Source organism: Dermacentor silvarum, chromosome 3, assembly GCF_013339745.2.
Source record: "Dermacentor silvarum isolate Dsil-2018 chromosome 3, BIME_Dsil_1.4, whole genome shotgun sequence".
NCBI classification, from domain to species: Eukaryota; Metazoa; Arthropoda; class Arachnida; order Ixodida; family Ixodidae; genus Dermacentor; species Dermacentor silvarum.
Window position 1 is genome coordinate 150,512,918 of NC_051156.1, and position 23,827 is coordinate 150,536,744.

Consider the following 23,827-nt stretch of genomic DNA (forward strand, 5'->3'; position numbering starts at 1 on the left):
TTTCAGTAGAAAACAATCAAGTGCTTTTTTTTCTCACTGAAGCTTAAGAAAGTTGTTCTAAATACCAATGAGGTTTTCAGTTTAACAGTAGGTCATACTGCTTAATGGCAATCATCTATTGCTTTCCCGTTTTCTTCCAGAAAATTAGGGTTTTTCCATCTTTATGGCAGGTGTCTTCTGTGGGTTATCAGCTCGTTAAGGCCAATCTGTGCGATGGACAAATGCGGGGAATATGCATCATGTGACGATCGGCACAGCACTGCACGAGCCGAGTGCATTCGGTGCCGATGTTAAAGAGTTCTCAAATCAGGAGGTCGACGGCAAGTTCGCACATGCTTCCGTGCTTTCCAAGCAAGCTGCTTTTGTTGTTCCCAGTCAGTGTAGCATCATTTCGATCGATCCGGTCAACTTGGTCGAACCTAATAGCGATAAAGATCGCGTGCGTCGAGATACCTACCACAGCACGGTCATTCACCGTATATACTGGATATTAGGATTTGCAAATCGAATTATTTGAACGCTCGCTATTCGATTTGAAATTGAATATTCGAGTATTGGCACATCCATACATATAATATCTTGAGCCCTGTAATTCAGCAACATTAAAGCAATGAAATGATGGTGTTGTGACCACACCTTAAAGGGACACTAAAGACAAATACTAAGCCGACAGTAGTCTGTTAATATACCATTCCAGAAACCTTGCAGCACTTATATTGTGTCAAGAAATGACTTAGTTTATGAGAAAACTGCGTGTGAAGGGCCCGCATACCTTTAGCGCAATTCAAATCGCCCGCCCCCGAGCGAGGAGTGGTGACGCTGCATACACCATCGGCGCCCTTTACTGCCGTCAGTGAGTAAAACAGCGCCCGAAAGAGGGCGCTATGGTTTTGGGCAAAACGCAAACACGCGGCCATGGAGAAGTAGAGCCAAGACAGAGCGTTGTATTCGCCACTGCAGCTGCTCTTGATCAAGTGGCATGGACCATTCGGCAATCCCGTGACATCACATGGAGGTAACATTCTCTGCTACTAGCAGTTTGTGTGAGTTTCGCGAGCTAGCAACACCAGCGCAGCACTACGTGGTAACGAAACTACTGAAACACGAAAGCGCAGCCGGCGCCGAGGGAGAAAATGAAACCTCTCAACCGCCCGCGTCGTTGTCAAGTGTAACACCAATGAGTTCTTTTTTTCTAAAAATTTAATAGAACTGGGCAAGTAGCATTTTCTTTCATCTTATAATTCAATGCAATATCTTTTTATTATGAGCGGCTGAGTACTAGTGACAGAAATATAATGAGGAGTGCCTTTGCCATCAGGCTAGTACATACTTGAATGTCCCGGGGGAGTCTCTAATCGTGTCCTGCCTTTACCTCAATTTCTGGATTACTAAAGCTCTGTTCACGATAATATTGACGCCTTAGACATTCTCGAGCACTAATCTAGCACTTTAGCTTGACTTAATATTTGACTTTAGTGTCCCTTTAAGTTAACCTCCCATCAACGTGTAGACAGATAAACGAGATCATTAGAAGTTGAAGCACTGTTCACTGCTTGATGCGAATGCCTCATTAATGATGTCAGCGGAACTGCAGTTAACACTGCCCTTAACAGAAGCCAGCACTTATGGATATCATAGCACTGTGCAGTACTACTTCCTATGTCTTCAGGACCTCGTGGCAGGTCCTTTAAAGAAATGCCTTTATACAGTCAACGTCCGTTAATTCAACCTTGATGGGACTGATGAAATTGATCGAATTATCCGGTGGGTTGAAATAAACAAGCTGAATAAAAAATGCCAAAATACACCACCAATTCATTTGGCAGTATTTGCCAGTCTAAGACGCCCCCTGAATCAAATGTGCGCCCACTTTCTGTGTGTCCAAAGTAGAAAGCTAATGTAGAAATTACATTAAAGCGCCTAAACAAAGTAGAACTCTAACGCGCACCCAATTTTTAGCAACAAAAATATACGTGTTGCACAATGGTGGCCGGTTTCCTAAAGTCAGCTTTGCTGCACTGTTATTTAAAGTCAGCTTCGCAGAAGTACACTTGTGTTAGGCGGTAAAGCATACGAATGTCGCATAGGTGTTTTGGGTTTCGTATCCAATTCCCCCCCCCCTCCCTGCCCCCCTAAAAAAGGCGGGCGTTTGAATTGAGTAAATACCATAATCAGACATTGTGAGCTATGGTTATTGCTTGAAAATCTTCCTAGGGCTGGCCGAAAATAGGCTTTTCGTCGGGTGATGACGTGTGTTTAACGTATTCACTGTCCCCTAAGCTCTGCCGAGACAGACACTGCCACTCAAGGGGGCGCTATTGGTTTCACCATATGGGTCAGGCGTGTGCATGCTTACTGGCCAAGTGCAAACTATCTGGCGAAGGTCAATTTCAGGATAGAAATAACAAAAGTTTGATCCCATAGAAATTCATGGGCGCCGGCCGGGACCTTTGGTAGGCAAAAAATCCGAAAAATCTTATTAAATGAAGTTGAATTAATGGAAGTCTACTGTATCTGTCCTGCTGGCATTGACTTTGGACTGTCTGAACCTGCTCTTATTGCTTGGGCCCTGCGCCTGTAGCTGCCATATGGTTAATCATGTTGAAAATGCCTGCTTCTCCCTTGATACCTACTTGTCTTCCCTTACATTTGGAACTCCAGAAAAAGGAGTTAACTTGCAAGTACGGTATAACTACCATGTTAACTTGAAATTTCGGAACGTGCAACTATGGAAGGGAACTTAGGGAAGCAAACTGAAATTCATAAACTTACTTTTATTTATAAATGTAACTTAAGAAGGGTATTCAAAATCACAGTGTTTAAATTGATGTTGCTGTGGTGTAACTGGCAGGTTATGTTATATACAGGTTTATCAAATTAAAAGATCCATTCTATGTCTGGCACATTATGCTAGAAGAGGTTCCCACCTGGAAGATGACCACATCTGTGTCCTTCTGGGGCAAGCGCTCAGCAGTGATGACTATGGCTGGCAGATGGCGCTGTCTGTCACGCTCGTGCAAGGGTGTCACATAGAGTGCCACGGGGCGTTCAGCCCCGTGCAGCTGATTGTCAACTTGAACATTCTCAACACTGGCATCCAGGAGCTGCGACGATGCACTCTGAATAAAGTTCACACGGATGTTCTGAAGCACTGCATAGACGAGTTCCTCACTCAGGTGGTTGATGACCGACACACCCAGGCCTCCCAACAGGTGCAGGTTAAGCTGCAATAATCACGCAAAAGCAGATGGCCACCAAAATGTAGTATTCCTCTGGCAAAGCCCACGTCATATTTGTATGGCACAGTGTAAATGATAGTTCTTTAAAAAAGTACCAACAGAACAGTTTCAATATACAATTTCTTTGCTTCAAGTAAAGTTCCTGAGCCTTTTGATAAAACCCACGAAATACTGGCAAGCTTCAGAGTGCCCTAAACAATTTACTATAATAACTTTTTTACAAACCAGTTTTGGTTTCACTTTTTAGGAGCTGCATATGTCGTGATGTCATATGACAGAACGTAGCCACGTGGGAACAGGACATCGCAATATTTTGGCACTTGCTTCAATTTGCTCAGTCATCTGCTATGCCGATACTCATTGGACTGGTCCAATGTAGCAGCATAACAGACCACTGAGAGAGCCGCAGCGAGAGCCATAATGTTGAATGTCCTGCTTCCACACGACTACAGTGATAGCCTCGTTATAACGAAAGTCGCATCTGATATAAAATGGGTTCGTTATATCCAATATTTGTTATAAGCATATATCTGTTACACAGTAACAGCGGCAAGACACTGTTTCTTGCTTACTTCATTATACCCGATAATTCGCTATATCCGTGTTCGTTATATTGAGGTTCGATTGTACCTTCTGTGCCATGACAACATGACATATATAGTAGCTCATGGGAAACAAAACCAGAACTGTTTCCTAGAAAGCTATCATAGTAAACTAGTTGGGGTGCACTGCAGCTTTCCAGTGTGTTTTCTGGGGTTTCAAGGTACAAAACCTTTATTTAACAAAAATTAAAAAATCTATAACCTCACATCAGCACTCATTTACCCTTCTAAGTGTCGTGCTTTAGTGAAGCTGTGTCACAATTTCACAACTTATCACACCGAAGAGGCCAAATGATTAATAAACATAATCATTCATTTTTGTTTAAATATTCAGATCAAGGTACCCAGAAAAACGTTAACCAACATTTTGCCAATTAAATGCCATTTGAATGTAAAGCCTACTAATCTGTTATTAGACAGAAAGTGGATTTGATGCACTTTGAAAAAAAAAAAAAAACCTTCGACACAAAGCGGACTGGTAATGCAAGAGGCGCCCCACACTTAATTAGGGTTTTACCAAATACTTCTAGCTGTGAGTTTGCTATGAAAAGTGTTTCAGTGCACACTTGCCTCAAGGTCCAAGCCAAACCTCCCATCCAGCTGCGGAGCCTGCTGGTCCTCTGATCCAGATGCTTTCTGTGCAAGAAGGCTGGCATCTGGGCTTGGGATGCTTACAGAAACCTTTTGCTGCACACAAACAATACACTCCGCCAGTCAGCACTTCCGTACTACATACCATGCTTTCGGTTTACGTACCTTTTGCATGAAGTCGGATATGCACAACACTATCGTGGGTCCCTTCGGAATGACTCGCACCAAAAGGACGCCGGAGCCAGCCACGCATCTTCTGGTTGGTGACAGCCTGCTCCAATGGCACTCCATTAGGCATGCATTCAAAGCTAACCGGTTGTGGAGGGCCCAGGACTACATCGTTTCCTAAAAATGAATAATAAAGACACTTGATATCAGTACAGTAATGAAACCAAGCACGTAACTGCTATTTTTTAGGGTCACATGTTTAATGGTTTCCAAAGATAACAGCATATCCTTGGTGAACAACTAACGGTGGTAACTTGTGTTAATTGTAGATGACAATGACTGCTGATACACTAAAGACAAACCACCAAGACATAAGGGCTGCATGTGGCGGTGTTTAGTATGCAGAATCTTAAATGCTAACTTAACATGTGCTTTTAAAAAGTACATAAAGACTCGATACAGTAGAACCTCGTTCATGCGATTCCAATTCGCACGATTTCCCAACCCAAACGTGTAGATCAAGAACACAAAAAATGACCCAATATAGTTAACACTTCTTTTTTACTAGTTAATACGATCCCAGAAAACCCGATCTTTCGGTACCGACGCTCAGTACATTGCTAAACTGCGATCGCATGATACGTTTTCCAGTCGCCAGATCCCATATGTGAGCGTGAAAAAGCGCGACGCATGCCCGATTTAAAGCAGTAGGCACTCGCCGCGAATGCTTTCCTGCAGTACTCGCCCGCTCGTGTCACGTGAAAATGCCGGCACGCACTCGGTTTCCTTTTCCGGTATTAGCAAATCTCGCGGGTTGTCGCTTGTCGTATATTAGCATTCAAAGCTATTGCCGCTAACCCTATTGCAATAAGCATCTTCACCAATCTGTTTCACAGCGCGTGAGGCGTAGTACTGTTGGAAGCATACTGCACGCTTTTAATAGGTGATAACCCTAACGGCGTTGCGGCGTTGCGTTGCGGCGTTGCGTTGCGGCGTTGCGTTGCGGTGTTGCCCGCCAGCTCAATTTTGCTTTGGTTTCCCGTTGCGGTTTTAAAACACTACGCTATAGGACAAGGACGAAGTGTGTTGCGGGCCGCTCGTACCGCAACGATTCTCGCCAAGTGGGCACGTCGAAACTTCCCCCTCCCAGATGCCCTGCCCAAAGAAACTGCTGACCCAGGCTGAAATTGAGGAGCACAAACGTAAGCTTACCGAATCCACAAAACTACCAATGCTCGTCTTGGGTCGCTTGAGTCCCACCAGTATTGTGCTCTGTTGGATCTCAAAACGGCAAGCGTATTCTTTGTGTTCATCCCGCGAAGTGACTACTTCGCTAGCTACCAAGCTACCACGTTTTTGGCACTCCAGGCAAGCGACCTTCTGAGTGACGCCCACCACCCAAACCACGAACCTAAAACCAAAGTCCCAACAGCACATTGGTGTTTCGTGCTACAACGATTTGCACAACACTTTGCATTACGTAGATTTCAACTACAGTTGAGTCTCCCTCAATTTCTGAGAGGCTTCGGATCGTATGTTTTCCCAGTTTGTACGTTTTCTCCTCGCGATTTTTCCAAAATGTAAGAGCGAGGTTCTACTGTATAAAGGATGAGAACAGAGACAAAGGAGGCTAACACTGTCAGCAAATGCTGAAAGAACAGTGCACAAATTTTGCAACACCGCATTCCAACAGGCCCAGCGATGCACTCGACTCCACTTGCAATTGGCATTGTGGCAATGCAGAAACTTCGCTAAAAGAATTAAATACAAGGTTACCGCTAAGAACAGGCACTCTTTATTTCGTGAACTTGTGTATAACTCGCTTTACTGAAGTTTTTCAGCAAGAAAGCTGAAACTAGGCATGCAGTAATAGGAGGGAGTGTAGTGAAAGAAGAATGCTGCAGCAATAGAACTACTGATTTCCATTCTTGCTCTAAGGAATGACGAAAGGCTTGTCCTCAGTGTCATACTTGCCAACCTGAAGATTCGCCAAGAGGGGGAAGGGGGGGGGGGGGGTTGAAAAAAGGAAAATTTTCTTTTTCTTTCTGAGACACAGCGACGTCAGAAACAGCTCTGAATGGCTGCCAGTACAGTACAAGACGTACTGTGACCGAGGACGGCGCATGTGTGCGTGTATAATTAAAGAACTCGTACTATGTCCCATGACAGTGGCCCCTTGCTACTCTTATATGCTTCACAGCATACTAACACCATATAGCGGTGAAGCTAACTTAAGGAAACCTGCCATTATGCAACACATAGGACTTTGCCTCACGTACCCTCTTCAGCGCAGGTATCGATTTGAATCGACCTGAGTTAGGCCTACATTGCCTACCTGCCAACCTGAAGATTCGCCAAGAGGGGGAAGGGGGGGGGGGTTGAAAAAAGGAAATTTTTTTTTTTCTTTCCGAGACACAGCGACGTCAGAAACAGCTCTGAATGGCTGCCAGTACAGTACAATTGGATGTTTTTGTGCTCGTACTGTGACCGAGGACGGCGCATTCGTGCGTGTATAATTAAAGAACTCGTACTATGTCCCATGACAGTGGCCCCTTGCTACTCTTATATGCTTCACAGCATACTAAGACCATATAGCGGTGAAGCTAACTTAAGGAAACCTGCCATTATGCAACACATAGGCCTTTGCCTCACGTACCCTCCTCAGCGCAGGTATCGATTTGAATCGACCTGAGTTAGGCCTACATTGCCTACCGTAAATACCGTAAACAATTAAACTATGAAACAAAGCCCATTCCAGCAGTTACACTTTAGTATACCATCCAACGAGTAATGGAATAAAAAAATTATGGGCATAACATTCAGAGACTGGAAGATAGCGGTATGGATGAGAAAGCAAATGGGTGTTTCTGACATTCTGGTTGAGATGACGAGAAAAATATGGAACTGGGCAAGGCCATGTAATACGTAGGGCAGATAACCCTACTGGTTATCTGCCGTAGAATTAACCATTAGAGTTACAGAATGTGTGCCAAGGGAAGGGAAGCAGCAGTCGAGGACAGCAGATGACTAAGTGGTGTAACCAAATTAGGAAATTTGCAGGCATAGGATAGAGACAGCTGCTACAAGACAGTATTAATTGGAGATTGCCGTAAGAGGGCTTCGTCCTGTACTGGAGCTAATCAGATATCTGATGACAAAACCAGCTTAAAGAAACATTAGACATTAAAGAAAAAGCCCTTCGTCTGGAAATAAAATCCTAAATGCATACAGCTTATTTATCTAGCTGTTTCTTTTTGATCTATGAACCTGCTAAAACACACCTTATGTGAGTTGTGCTTTGGCTCCCAAGCCCTTGTGGCCAAAAGAATTGTAAGAGTAATAATAATGTTCATACTAAAAACACTATTGCAAGAAAATGTGAATAATGAATGGGTGACAGACTCAACATGCATGCTCACCTCTTCGCAGGCCATGGAATCCATCACGTGGCTGCACAAACATGCCAGGTAGCTGGCAGCAAAGACGGCCGTCACTGCAGAACTGCCACGTCTGGGTCAGGCGACGCCGGCCATCAGGCTTGCGCAGCATCAGCTCTGTGTACTTCTTGGGTTCAGGACCCAGCCCAGCAATGTCAAGGACTAGCATGCGGCCAGGTTCAGCGCTGGGCCGCGGTTCGCGCGGAGTGCTCGAGCCCTCGTGCTGCAGCATCCCCGTTGAGGTCATGCGCCACAGCTGTGAACGCTTACCCAGTTCCTGCAAAGAAAGATAAAAGAAATAGGTTTCATGGCAACAGCAGTAAAAAGCACCAGGGCAGCACCGCAGTGCTTTGCACATTTAAAAGCTCAAGAGCGTAACTACAGATTCGATTGATACCTGTGAGATGCTAAGGACACCCCTGTCTTGGGCATGCAGGAAAATAAGCATATAAGCTAAGCATACGAAAATAAGCATGCGAACATAACAAATTGCTACACACACACAACATAAAAGGTATCTAAGCTACTCATTATGAGCAACAGTAGGAAAATATAGGCCCATAAATGCACTTTCACTTTGCCAGCAGTTAGTCACTCAGGTCTCTACCTAAACAGCGTGTACTAAACTTATACATTTTAATTATGAACAGTTTCAACCAGATAACTCGACCTAGAACTAAAGATAGCTGCCAAATTTGTGTAAAGAATGCAATCTTTGTAAGGCACCACTGGTAAACTGGGCTATAATAAAGGAGCGCACATTAGGCATTGTGGCCCTTTTGGCCCGAACTCTGCTTAGCTATAACTTGCAACATGATTTCGCTAGATCACATAAATGTGTTGTCCCTACCCTCATCTCTCCTTTGTATAGCATTAGCAACACACACCTTCGGCCAGACAGTATTACTGCATAAAAAGAGCAATAAATGCTCTCTTTGCATGTTTGCACTACTGTGTTATTGCCTTTGCTGCCAAGAGCATGGTCCACCACGGTCACCTTGCACATGCAATTACAGGATATCGACAGAAATAACACCGTGATCAGATTTATGCGAAAGAAATGTAAGCAGGGTGCCTCCGAGAGGCCAGCAACGGGTCTTCAGTGGATTTTGATGATCTGTCCACACCGAGCTGTGCCGAACAAGGCACGAGAAGAATAATTACACACACACACTCTACACCGCCGCGAATATGCAACCGTGCAATCCGTGTTATCATGCGGGATTGGCAGGTTGGCTTGCCAACTGTAGTCCAACCAAGCAAAACCACTGACAAAAACATGCATGGTGCCGACAGACTTTTCGGACACAGAAAGGGGACTGCACGTTGACCCGTGCTCTGCTAACCTGGCCGCCAGTCTAGCCTGCGCACGTGATCTCACGCTCAATCGCCAATAAGGTCTATGAGTGCGAACATATTGGTGGTCAGTTTCCCATAGTGGCTGGTCACCAGCCGCTCCTCCAGCCATACCGCTTGGGCCACTATGCCTAACCAGTGCCGCTTCACCAAGAGTCGCCTAACCAAATTTGCGGGTTTGTGCCAGTGGCAGTCGACATAGGCGGCAACTTTGTTCATGGCTGACATGTTTGCAGCATCGCATTGCACAGTTTATGCTCGTAACACCATGGAGTGTCCTGAAATTTTGATTAGTTGCTGTTATACATAGGTGCCATTATACACTGGTAGGTGACGGTACCGCAGGAATCATGTAGGCCAGAAATATCATGCATCTGAAAAATCAGTCGGCAACTGTATTTGACAATTTTGCTACCAGAACATATATTTTGAGGCATGTGCAAACAAAAATTTGCCTTGCTCTAACAGATGCCATGTTGAATCCCGCATTTTTGGTCTCGTTATAGCAGAAGAATATTGAAATAAACCATGACCAACCAAATTTTATATTTACTCCATTATATTCAATAATTTTATACCCGTGTTTGTTAATCGAGGTTTGACTGTATATCCTGTATGCAAAACAAGTCATGGTAGAACACAGTCGCCAGAACAAGTCAACCTAACAAACTAACACGGATGGCAGCAGCATTTGAAAGGCGTCGTCGTCAATGCCTTTCAAGACGTGCTTTATCTTCTCCTGCTCGGGCATAGATGGATTCAGGCGCTTGCACAAGTCGATGACGTCTTCTATGTAACTGGTGAAATTTTCACCTTGCTGCTGCGCACGTCCACGGAGGCGCTGTTCGGCGCGGAGCTTGCGCACGGCGGGGCGGTCGAACACGTCTGCGAAGCGTTTCTTGAACTCACTCCATGTAGCGATGTCGGACTCATGGTTGTGGTACCACAGGCTTGCGACGTCTTTGAGGTAGAACGACACATTCTGCAGTTTCGACGGGTCGTCCCACTTATTGTTGCCGCTCACCTTTTCGAATGTGGCCAGCCAATCTTCCACATCGTGGTCATCTGTGCCACTAAAGAAGGGAGGGTCGCGCAGGCGCAGCGCGCCGGTTACGACGACCTGCGGAGATTGGGCGGTGGCTTGTTGGGCGACTTCGTCAGGCATTGTCGGGGCAGGTGGTAGCGTCCGACTTCGGAGTTCCAGGTTTGCAGACCCAGCACCTCCACCACTTTGGAAGGGGGTTTATTAACACCGGACGGCAGGCGGAAGTATAGCACGACGGGCACAAAGACAGTCTCAGCCGGCGTCAGCAGCTCGCGATCTACGCTCGCACCTACAGCCAAGACAGAGTCCCACTGGTGAGTCCGTTGCTTCATCCCCACTACACGGATAATAATTTGGAAGCTTGAAATTCTATGATGTTATCACTAGTGTTCCCAGAGTTAACCCTGAGTGTTCAGTGCTATTGAAACCTTTTTCTACGGGGGGAATGGTGTCAATACTGAAATGTAAGCAGGAGCAAGAACAACAAAATCACAACAAAGTCACAAGTTTGACTACCTTCTTGTTAATGACGACGCGAGTCCCTTGAGGAACATCAAGGACCAATTCTTGACACTTGACATCTTTTGAGCCCGGTTGAACTTTCACCATAGCTCGCGGTCTGGAACAAGCAAATACAAGCGTGACATGGAGGAAGGCACAAAGCATATTGCAGCACGTGTACATTCTTGAAACCAGCATTGTCCGCTATGGCCTACGTCAAGCAAACACGTATGATAGCGTTCATGCTAGAGCCTATGACACTCATGCAATGCTGTTTTTAAGCTCAGCATTAGCAGACCACAGTGTTTATGACAGTCGTGAAACCATACACAGAAACATTTGATTGGTAAACTAGAATGAAGCGCTACGGCACAAAGAAATACAACTTACAATGTGGCAGGTACACATCCTAGGAAATGAATACTGCACTCACTCTAGGAACGTTCCTGAGAAAGCGATGTAGAAGAAGTTCTCATAGTACAGCTTTTTGCCAGCTCTGAAAATGGTCATGTCGTACGCTTCGCTCATCCCTCCCGGCGCTGTCACTGTGATGTGTGGAGGCAGAGTGGGTTCATCCCAGGCATAGGGAACTGCAAAAGTGGTTCAGAATAAAACAGTGTTACCAATCAAACAAAATCTGCTTTAAACATTGACTATTTGATTCCCTTAACATATTTACAGCAAACATCAATAATACCCAAGACACTTTCGAATTGCCTTTCTGCATGCTTTTTCCTTTATTTGGTGAGTGATGTTTCAAGCCTACACTTATATCTGATAATTCTTCACTGTAGCCAAGCAGAGTTCTTTGCTGTATACCAATATAGACTTCTAGCTTCGCAACTTTAATAATTTTGGGTATTGGACTGATTGATTTATTCTTGAGATTCAACATCCCAAAGCGATACTGATACCATGAGAGCTGCTGTATTGGATGGCTCCAGGTTAAATTTTACCATCTAGGGATGGTTAAACTGCACATAAATTTAATTACACGGGCGTTTCTCCATTTCACGCCCATCATAATGTGGCCACCTTTGGCCGAGATTCGAACTCATGACCTCGTTCTCAGGCCAGAAGAACATCACAGTCACTGAACCACCAGGGAAGGCACATTTAATAGTATTCGTTTAATGGTATTTACCGTATTTTCTCGCATATAACCCACACCAAAAAGTGAAAAAAATTGCTTAAAAAGTGGGGGTGCGGGTTATCTGCAAATATTCGCGAAGGGAGGGGGTGGGGGTTGGCTTCACAGCAACGCGTGGCCTGCCGTGCAGAGTCCGCATTGTATCGCACACATCGACGTGTGTTAAGCCAATAAGAGGCCAACACAGGTTATAGACAGATCCACATCCATAGTCTGGCCAGTGGTACAGTGGATGGCCGACAGTCTTTACGCCCTCACACCGACGGGACGCGTATGAAGGCCAGGTATTGAACTGCTGTGCCAGTGGATCGTAGATGCGTGGGGGGCAATCCCGGCCAATATGGTGTGCAAAAGCTTCAAAAAATGTGCCATAAGCAACAGCTTAGATGGTTCCGAAGACGATTACGTCTTTGAGAGCGGCGATGAAACCTCGGATGACAGCAGTGAATAGGACGACAGCACTGACAATGTTGCGGTGGTTGTTTTGAAATAAATTTGTCTTAAAAATGAAATGATGACTGCATGTCGTTGTAACTTCCTAGTCCTCATTTTTTCGGATAAGCTTGCGGGTTATACACGAGGTTATTTTTTTCTTTTACGTAGAGTTCAAAGCTAGGGGGGCACGTTATATTCAAGGGCGGGTTATACGCGCGAAAATACGGTAATAGTATTTATCATTCAATGTCTTATGGCAGGATAGTGCCAAACACTGCCTGCAAGGAGAGCTTTAAGATGATTACAGCAAATGAAGTAGGCATGCATGCTATTGGTACCTGAGGTGTGTGCCTTGACAGTGGCCCTGAGCAGCTCGTTGCTAACGTGCGTCTGGTGGAAGGTGATAGAAACTTCTGACTGATTGTCAATGCGCAGTGGTGGTGGGATCTTGGCACAGTCCATGAAGATGATGAAGAATGTTGCACCTTTCAATATCACTTCCACTCGAAGAAAGTGCGACCTGCCCAAATCATCCCTGAAATGTGCAAGCACATTAACCCCAAAGTGTAACCAAATGGCGTCAATTAAACTTAAAAAATAAAAGTAAGGTGAAATTATTCTTTCATGTGAAATTACCAGCTTGGAATGGCACATTTCTTTACACTTAGAACTCTGTTCCAAATAAACGTGAGATTATTTTTACTCCCAATTTCGCATCAAAAAAATATGCAGAGCTCAACCACCAAGTGACTTAGCACTGCAAGAAAGCCAACCTCTCGATTCTGTCTGCAGAGAACAGACATACATATGTCATGTCCATTTAGCATCAATCCTGATAACAGCATCAGTTATTAGGTATCTGCCCCCAAAAGTGTGCTATGAATTTGTCATTTGAATTAATTTGTCTTTGACAGCGTGAGAAAGAGGCTTTAGGTAAATTAAAAACGCCACCCCACTTTGATCATCATGAGCATGGAAAAAAACAGGAGCTCAGATTAAAGTAGTAAACATGAGAAAAACTGCGCCACACTCGTATAGTGAATAGGACCTGCCTCATGTGGATGTGAAAGGAGTTCAGCTCATCAATCTTGAAGCCACCAGACCACATGCAGCCAGGTATGTCCACCAGCCGCACACACAACAGGTTGTCAAGGTCCACTCGAGGCCAGTGGAACGGCAGGCTGGATTTTGGCTTTGCCAGGGAGATGTGGTGCCTGTGCTGGTGCTGGAAGGCACAGCATATAAAAAGTTACAACACATCTTGAAGAGAAGCACAGTAATTTTTTAGAAAGACATGAAAAGAATGTGCAGTATTCAAACAAACATAATGCATTACATTTAGAATCATGCACCATATAATGTGCGATTTCACCCCACCGCCAATTTTCTTTATTTTGTACTTCAAAATGCAGGAAGCCTCAGCCACATGGCCACTTAGTATTGCGGTAAAGTAAACCTATAACGGCAGGTGATGCGGGAAGACTTGCAAATAGCAGAGCACAACTATGCTTGGTGACGGGGACCAAAGGGTAGCATGGGTCCATGACAATAATTTGTGTCTACAGAAACTTAAGTGAGACTGCCTGATCTACGACCACGCTGTTTGAACACTGGTTCGCCCCATTGCCAGAACATTTCTTCCCCGTGACAGTGACAGGACGGTGAATAAGGCCTTAGCAAATGCTTGGTTAGAGGATGTGGGGAGCACACGTGCCCATGTACTCCAGCGTGCTCACATCACTGTGTTTGCACATTGCGGTCACACCGGGAGCTGTGGTAGACATGCGAGAGGGGCACTACACTTCTCTCCCAGTTCTCCCTCGTCTATCATGACGTGTGTACCCTTACCCCCCCTCCACTCCCCAGCTCGTGGGAAAGGTATCCGTATTTACATTCTCCTCGCAAAAGGTAAGAAGGCATAAAAGAGTGCCACGGCAGAAAACCCCCTCTTTCTGGCGCCCTAACCTTGAACCTGCAAGAACGCATTTACCTGCTGCAACCCGTGAGTGACCTCGCTTGCATGACTGTCACACGAAACGAGGCAAGCCTATTTAAGAGTGGACTTCCCTCTGCAAGTGCCTTATTGCCCGCAGCAATAAACATTGTTGAGTTGACTCACTCGTTGCCTTATTTGCCCGAACCCTACGTAGCTGCGATTGCATGCGCTATGGGTTGGGGAGTACGATGGAACGACTGTGTGTGGCTAGATCCAGAGCTTGCCTTCAGGCCTAGCCTCATGCAGAGTCTACCCCACAAGAAACACTGCTTTCTAAATCAATACAGAACATGAACAATACATATATTTAGTTCATTTATACACTTATCAGTTCAAATGCTTAGATTTTAATAATGATCAATAGCTGGTGCTGCAACTACAGTAGAACCTCGTTGATGCAATCCCGTCACATACGAGTCCCCGGTGCCAACGTTCGCGATCAAGAACACAACAAATGACCCAGAAGAGTTATGCTTATTTTTACCTGTTCATACGTTCCCGGAAAAAAACTATCTTTCAGCACCAATGTTTTGTAAATCGCTAAACTGCAATTGTGTGATACATTTTCCAGTGGCTAGATCCCACGTAAACAAGAAAAGGCACGAGGCGTGCGCAATCGAGAACAGTAGCCGCCCGCTGCATCAGCTTTCCCGCAATACTCGCCCGCCCATCTCACAAGAAAACACCGGCGCAAGCTCAGTTTCTTGTTAGGGTACCAGCTAATGACCACCCGGGTCGTTGTACACCCCATTTGTAGCTATCGCCAACAACCCTATTGTGATAAGCATGTTTCCCTATCTGTTTTACAGTGCGTGGGGCGTAGTGCAGTTGGAAGCATACTGCACGCTTTTGGTAGACAATAACCCAAATGAGCCGCCTGTGCCTGCTGTAGGCGGCGCAATGTGAGCGTCACGTTTAACTCCGCCGGCATCCGGCATCACGCACCAGCTCGATTTTGTTTGTTTCCTGTCGCCATCTTAAAACATTAAGCAATAATAAAACAACAAACGCGTCTCGCGCCACCGGAGCCCCACTAGCTAAATGTGCATCGGCGTCTCGTGCCTCAACGATTCGTGCAACGCTTCGCATTGCGTAGATCTGAACTACAGTTGAGTCTGTAAAATGTTTTAGTTACTTCGGATCGTTCATTTTTCCAGTTAGTACAATCATTCTTGCGTTTTCTTCCAAAATGTATGAACGAGATTCTACTGTAGAATGTTCAACTCTGCTCCTAGCTGGACAATGCAAATGTCACTGGTCATTGGTGACAAACTGGTCAAATAAACCCTTTCACATTGAATTATTGTTAATGAGAAATTCAGTACCTAATTTTAAAAAGCTGGAGGCAGTGCTAACAAATAGATGCACTCAATGTACACGATATTAAACAAACAGTTGCGATGGTTCAGGAAGGACTGCATGTGTTTCCAAATGACATGGTTTTTAAATACAACTGCGAATGTCACTTTATTTCCATTAAGAAAGTGCAACATTGTTTAGCTTCACTCACCAGCTCCTTGGTGGCAAACCTCTGGGCAATCTGAACAACAGAGCTGCTCTGATTGTCAATCAGGAACCTTGGCGAGAGCACGACATAGTTGGTACACATGTAGTTGCCACGCCCTTGTCGAATCTCCACTCCTATTGTGTACACCCTGCAACAGTTGAGTTCAGCAACTGCGTTACCTACAAAATCTCTAGAACCTGATCTTCCTTGCGCAAATTTGTACACATCAAAACAGTTTGACAGGACTGGCAGTGCACAGTTGCATTGGATTACTGCCCATGTGCAATGCAGAGAAAATGACTGCACCTTGTGGGGATGCGCGACTCTCACGCGTTCCCTGATGTTGTTTTCCCCGCATGTCTCCTGTAGTCTGGCTTCTCCGCGTGGCTAAGCCCGGCGGCGGTCGTGGTGGTTGCGGCGCATTGCGAGAGATGGCGCTAGTGTCGCGATGCTAACGCCACCGAACGGCGGGGTGACTTGGGAGAAAAAGGTCGAAGGCACTCTCTCTTGGGCTTGGGATCGGCGGCCAACACGCACGAACGCTTCGCGCGTGCACCGGCCCGCTTCGCGCGACCGTCGCACGAGGCTAAGAGCAGGGCACCGGTATGGACGAACACGGATCGTTCGAACGCTCCACCGTTCGCGTGACCGTACACGTGAACGACTAGGCGATGGTATCATAGCATGGGGTGAACATATTCGCTCGCTATCCGGTCGCGGTGAGTCGGACTTCCTTGATTTGTCGCGCGCCCATGTGAACAAATAGTTCTATTGGTAGTAATTCGGCTAGTGTGTATTAGTGTATGAAAGGTGCAATAAATGCCCTTTTGATTGTGTGCACTACTGTGTTGTCGTTCCTTTGTCCCGAGAGCATGTGTGAGACCCCACAGCCTAACGACAAACGACGGCAGCCAACTGCAAGGAAAGAAAACATCACTCTGGCTAAATTGGTAGTGTATACTATTCACAAGAATAGTATACAAAACGAGTAGTGTATACTATTGAAGTAATCTTTTCAAAGCTGCAAGGCTGGTAATTGTCCAAATGTTCTTATAGCAGCCTTTAAAGAATGCCTAAGTAGACAATACGTGCATTGGGAGGTTAGCAGATATACGACATAACTCCCAATACGCTGCCTCTGAGATTTTTTTCAGCGCGCCACAGTCACCACATCATTTCAGGTGAGCAGTAACAGCAGTGTCTTTTACAGTTTGGGTATCAAAAACACCTATTTTTGCAAGCTTTTCACGATGCATCCATTTGCATTTCAAGAGTAAAACTTTGCATGGAAGCTGCTCTATATCTATGCTTCTTAGAACTAGGCGTTTTACGTGACTGAAAATTTTGCTGCAGTTGGCCTTTAAACCGAAATGGTCTATGTGGGTTACAGCTGCTGTGCAAAATACCTGCACTTGAGAGAAGACAAAACTCACCAGTCAGGCCGGGCATCATTTGGAGACACCATGAGGCGACGCACCTTGATGCCCTTCTCGAGAGAGAAGCACATGCACCACTGGGGGAAGGTGCGCGGGTGCAACTCCATTCCTACCCTCATGCTGCACCTGCACGACAAGCCACCAAGTGCAGAAAGGCCCAGGTCACACACTTTCACCGAGCGCAACACATTCCTTTTAATTTACAGCATGTGGGGATGCTCAACTCTCTCGCATCCCTTGATAGATCCCAGCCTGCACCCATGACACATGCACAATGGTTAGAGTTAGCATCGTTACGAGAGATGGTGCGAATGTTCCAACGCGAGAGGCACCTGATGGCATGGATAACTCAGGTGCAAGAGGAACTTGTTTCCTCCTCTTCGGCTGTGGAACATCGGCACACATGCCTGTACTGTGAAGGGCTTCTCATCAGGACTCCTGTTCCACTTAGAAGCATGGCTTTGGTGTTGTGGAAAATATTCTCTCAAATGCACTTCCGTTCATGGGACTGCACCCTCAGATGTCTTAGGCATCATTGTCGGGCATGAGCAAACATTCACTTGGTAAACTTGTGTGGTGAGTCCAACTTCCTTGATTTTGAAGCGATACATGGAGGAACTATTCTTTGCATGCATTTCGGCTAGCTGGCATTCTTGCATAGACAAGACATCCTTGGCCAGGCGGCGCTGCTGCAATGTACCCCCTTGTTGGAAAAATTTGTCTCTGCAGTGTCATGCGGCGCACCATCGGCTGTTTGTTTAAACTGTGGCTGTGTGCTCTCTTTCTCGTTACTCAAGGTGCTCACGCTGTGAGTTGAGCAGCAGCTCAACACACAGCACAATTTTTTTGTGCTAGTCTGCCTTAGAAAGAAAGGCGTGATTTTTTGCGCAAATGATTTCAGTGGATGTAATTACGCATCTCACCATGCCTAATCACATTAAGAAGGAAACGATGTCACAGAAATTTCTGTCGCGAGTTTATAACGGCACTGCACATTTAAAGAAATGGAAACACTAAGCAGCTGGTACTCTTGATTTTGCACAGTTCAAAAACACTTAGCATCACTTAGTAAGTGAATGGCATATTTAAAACAATGATGAATTTCCTTTGTTTTCGAGACGACTATGTGCAATTATTAGTGCAAGAGATTTGGAAAGGCTTATGACAATATATTCAACAAAGTGCCTAATGATTAACTGTACAACTTCATTTTCATTTCAACATTGATTTATGAGCTTTTGCTTACTATTGTGCTTTAGTCTACTAGCAATTTCATGATTGTTGAGGCTGCAGGAGCATTTTGCGTTCGCCTGATTTGTGTTGTTGCGATGCTGTGAATGCATAAATTCAGCTTGTTACTTTCTGTCTACATGCAACACAAGCTTAATGAAAGAAACCAAAGAGTCTTATGCATACGTACATCATGGATGCCTCAGTGTCAGCAAAGGAGAACAACAGGGGCACCATACTTCGTGCTTGCTCGTGCTCAGGAAATTGACCAGCAGACTCTGAGTTGGTTCCTTCTTGCTTGAAGATGAGCGGCAGACCAGAGCGGTTGATGATCCAGTAAGGCACTGACACATACACCTGCAGTTGCGGATGCATGGGCAAACAAAAAATGGTGAAAAGAAAGCGTAAAAATGTGTGGGTGGATGAATGAGTGGCGGGAGCATGATCTCTAGAATAAAAGCAGAACACAAGAAAGCTTTACCATGCTGAAGAAGCAGGTGGTTAGGATTATGGCGAAGGACACACTAATGATTAGTTGATGTGTGGTGGAATTTAACATCTAAAAGTGACACAGCAGCTGTGACGAACCCCATAGCGGACAGCTCCAAATAAATTTTTGCCTTATAAATTTTTTTAGTATACACCTAAACCTTAGCACTCAAGAATTTTTACACTCTTTCCCCACGAAATGTGGCTACCATGTATGGAAATTTAGAACAAGTCCTCACACTAAATAGTACAACACAATAGCTGTTGCTTCAGCGTAACAGCTGGCAAATAATTATATGCCAAGGTTTTCTGCATCAATCATATGCAGATGTCTTAAGCCTGTTTTCCTCACTTATTGCTGATATTGTAACCAAGGTCAATGCAAAGCTTACAATAACAGCGTTTTGTAGAAATGCTGATATCACATGTAAAGTAAAAAAAAAAAAGTATCCTACAGAATTTGCAAACGACGTGTTAATGCTAGCCATTTTGTGCTGTCACTAGCTTTTGAGCAAATATAATATAAGAGTTTCGTGTCCTCCCCAACACTGTTTGCAGCCAAGTGTTTGCAGACCCAGGTTCATTCGCAGCGAGACATGCTCATGTGACACCAACAGAAGTGCACATTGGCATGCAAAATTACGTACTATGCATTGCCCAAGGTCAGCGTGAGCAGTTGGTGTCAAAAGTTGACCGGGTATGGGATCCACGAAAAAGTTCAATTTCTTACTAGCTTACACATGGAGTGCCTAAATAATTGAAACATTGTGTTAGTTGCACATAATAATGAAGATTGCAACCATGCATCTGCAAAAAGGCTTAAAAAGACACAAATTCAAAGCTACAGTGATAGATCAGTGCTCCAAAACGTTCGCTTGCCATCAATTAACAGTGTACAAAGCTTCCATAAGTGAGAAAATTATACATACGTGGACTTGGTTGGGGACACCACCACAAAAATATGGCAACAGCTCCCGGTGATGCCTTGTGTACTTAAGTGTGAACAGTTACTGACCAGTGGTAATAAAAAGATAATTACAATGCATTTAAAGCGGAAACTCAGGCTGATTTTACTTTTTTCCAGTGGAACTCGATAATGCTACCTATTCACACTGACTGGCTGGCACTAACTACCGTATTTATTCGAATATAAGGTGAGGTTATTCCCCAGAATATTTAGCCTCGAAGTCAACCCCGCTTTATACACGAATTTTGCCTTTAGGTATGGCTTCACAGCAGCGCGAATTTCGCCTTGTAGGGTGGCCTTACGGCAGCGCGCAGCTTAGTGCCGTGAAGCCACATTATAAGAGAAATACGGCTGCCTTCAACCCACACGTAAAAGCAAAATTCGCATATAACCGGCACTGCGCGTGTTGAAGCTCCTTTCCCCCCCCCCCCCTATTTCATTGTCACCCTGTTGCATTTTGGCTGTGTTAGTAAATCAGTATTGCAGGCGATCCCCGCTGAGTCTCGATAATCAGTCAGCTACTCTGTATCACCTTTTATTGGTGTGCACACTCATGTTTTTTTTTTCTTGGGTCCCCCAAATTGCACCCTCGCCTTATAATCATGACCGCCTTATAATCGAATAAATACGGTATACAGGTGCAGGCCCCAGAAATGCGTAAGCTCCGAGATTGCCAGTGAAGTGCAGGAGTTTTGTGTTGTGTTGAAGCGTAGATGACCGAACCATTCGTTTTCTGAAGAAATCTGCTATATTCTATTGTTATTTCCTCAGCAACTAGGCCATCTCTTGGCAATGTACAAGCGCTGATGGATTTTATAGAGGCTGCAACCTTTCGCTCCAGTTACACTTAACATTTGCCTTCAGTATCCCTTCAATGATACTGAAAATGTAGAACAGCGAGTTAAGATGAAAGGTGAGCAGCCCTAACCTTGAGTGCTCTGGAACGGAGAACACTGACGCGTGCATGCAGCACAAGAAGCCGTCCTTCCGTGTCGTGAGTCTCCAGCCTCGTGGAGAAACTGCTTGAGCCAGGAGGAATCACCAGGCTGGTGCACTGACGGAAGTTCTCCAGAGTAAAGCCAATGATCACGTATTGCTCAGTGTTCACCTGCAAAGGAGGGCAATGCATCCTAATGCTCAATTCCAACTCTGTACAGCTGCAACAGAAATATCTTTGTAAGAACTCCGAGAAGAAGTCACATAGTAGATATAAAATTCCATAAACACGTTTCTTTATAGTATGGATGACCACTGATTGACACATGGGTTTTAACATCTCGTGGTTACAACTACACCAAATATGCTGCTATAGTGGCGAGCTCCTGATTAAATTTTGACTGCATGAAATTTATAAACATGTAGTGAAAGCTCAGTACATGAGCATTTTTTCATTCTGTCCGCATTGAAATGCAGCCACTACAGCTGGGGATTGAGCATGCGACCTTGTGCCCAGAAACAGATTGCCATAGCTTCCAAGTTGCTATTGGGGTTAGCAAAAAAAAAAAAAAAAATCAACTTAGATTTGCTTCGTTTGGACCATGTGCTTTACCAGAAGATACATTTTGCTCCAATTTCTTTTTCCTGACATAAATGTATTGGCAATGTTCTACAGTATTTGGCAGCATAGCCCATGATAGTATACCAAGTTCTACCAATTATTTCAGACACCCAAGTCAAAATTTGTGGTTGACCAACTGAATGAACGAATGAATGAATGAATAATGAATGAATTAATGAATGAATTAATGATTTTAATGCCCCAAAGCAACACTGAAGCTATGAGCAACACTGTAGTGAAGGGCTCTGCATTAATTTTGACTGCCTGGGGTTCTTTTGAAGTGAATGTAAATCTAGATTTTCACACCTATTGAAATGCGGCCACTGTGGCAAGGAATCGCACCCGCAACCTTGCGCTCAGCAGCAGAACACCATAGCCACTGAGTGATTGCTACAGATTCAAATTTAGAGATGTATATGGTGCAATGCTTCACAGCTTGTGATGTACTATGCACGGGCACACTTTTCTAGAGCTGTAGGTGCCAATGAGGCTTTTTGTGCCTCAAGTCATACCTCGTGCAGAGCCCGGTTCTTTTGTGCAGAGATGATGCCCCTGCACTGGCCCTCATTCACCACGTAGTCCAGCTCACAGGGCAGCAGATTGTATATTCTAATGGGGGGCAGCAGGCTGATTGTGTGCCCCGGCATGCTGCTGGACACTGTGTTTCTGTCAGGGTACTTTTCACGCTTCACATCCACCGAGAACCTGGAAAAGAAAGAAAAAATAAATAAGTAAAAATAAGGGGGCAGCAGGTTTATACCGGGTTTTCAAAATTAAGCTTTACAGAATTTTTAAAAATCGCCTGTGGCAGGTAGCATAATTCTTATTGTTGAGCTGGGTTATTCGATGAGGCGGACATTAGCAGCACAAGAAATTGAAACACATACTGGTCAATTCATTTAGAAAAAAATCACTAATTAACTTCTTAGTTAATTACTTTACGACACATATTGCAATCTACGAATTGTAGCCGGTCAATATTTCATCTCGTGGAACACTTTTACATTCAGCATAGGAATTAAGCCACTCTTGCCTTCTGAATGCCATTTTCGGTGTTCCCTATCATATTGCTCATAGGAATAACTTCAGCATATCAGAAATGGCTCAACTTATTGTTCAGAGTAGGTCAAATCAAATCAAATTCTGGGGTTTAACATCTTAACTCTTTCTCTACCATGGGAAAAATAGGTGTTTTTTGTATGTTACGGCAGATGTTCTTTTTCTGAAGGAACTACTGCACTCAATATTCAATGTAACACATAAACCGAAAGCAAAATGAATGCACTTTCCACGCATAAAAGTTTTATTAACGAGATGTATGTCATAAAAAAGATATAAATTGCTAAAATCAAAATTGTGCGATAAAACTGAACAAAGTTTGTAAAAACACGCTTGGTATCTACTAAAAAAAATGTTACGAAAATTATGAGATATACAAAATGTATTGCCGTTTATTAGGCACTATCTCTGAAAAAATAAACTTTCTCATTGTACAGGTATTCCGCTACAAAAATTTAACTGCAAACACTACAGCTGGGCATGCCGGGCTGCGGCCGCCGATGTTCCAGGCTGGTTTGCGTCGTCGTCGCTTATAGACTCAAAGTCCGCCGAAAAGTCAGCGTCCTCTGACTCGCTGCTATTCGATGTATCGATAAGATCAGCTGCCGAGGCAGGTAAATTGCGATATCTACGATCTCCCGAAGCGTGCGCGCCGTTTCCGGAGCCGGACATTTTTACGATCTCCTTTAGCAATCGCGAAACTTCGGAGCACGTTTAAAAATCACTGCCTCGCGGAAAAAAAGCAAACTGCTTAGAAAACTAAAATATAGTTCTCCTCCTTCATGTCTGATAGTGCAGTATGTCCATGAGTGGCGTGGAAGGTCTCGAAAGCGGCGTTTCAAACCATCGATAGAGGGCTAACCATGCCCAATGGGTGCAGTACGGAAAGAGTTAAAGCAGCTCGTAGCAATTTTTTTCAGCAGTTCATTACTGCACTCAACAGCATCCAGGTTTTTAAGGGCTGCACTTTTTAGTGGCACACTTGAAGGAATTCATACCTTTTTCATGTCGCGAAGCATTCAGAGGATGGCAACATTTTCTCCATATGCGTGTTACAGAAA

General features: G+C 44.6%; 1 protein-coding gene across 1 annotated transcript in view; it reads right to left on the minus strand.

Annotated features, from left to right (window-relative positions):
- LOC119444899 (intermembrane lipid transfer protein VPS13D-like) overlaps positions 1 to 23,827 on the minus strand; it is a 147,003-nt gene that overhangs the window by 16,158 nt on the left and 107,018 nt on the right. The window contains 14 exon segments of the mRNA XM_049663723.1: positions 2,928 to 3,224; positions 4,412 to 4,528; positions 4,598 to 4,678; positions 4,680 to 4,777; positions 8,020 to 8,314; positions 10,955 to 11,057; positions 11,373 to 11,529; positions 12,863 to 13,059; positions 13,577 to 13,749; positions 16,031 to 16,175; positions 17,461 to 17,589; positions 18,884 to 19,050; positions 21,078 to 21,257; positions 22,220 to 22,412. Of these exon segments, the coding sequence (XP_049519680.1) occupies positions 2,928 to 3,224; positions 4,412 to 4,528; positions 4,598 to 4,678; positions 4,680 to 4,777; positions 8,020 to 8,314; positions 10,955 to 11,057; positions 11,373 to 11,529; positions 12,863 to 13,059; positions 13,577 to 13,749; positions 16,031 to 16,175; positions 17,461 to 17,589; positions 18,884 to 19,050; positions 21,078 to 21,257; positions 22,220 to 22,412 (2,332 nt within the window).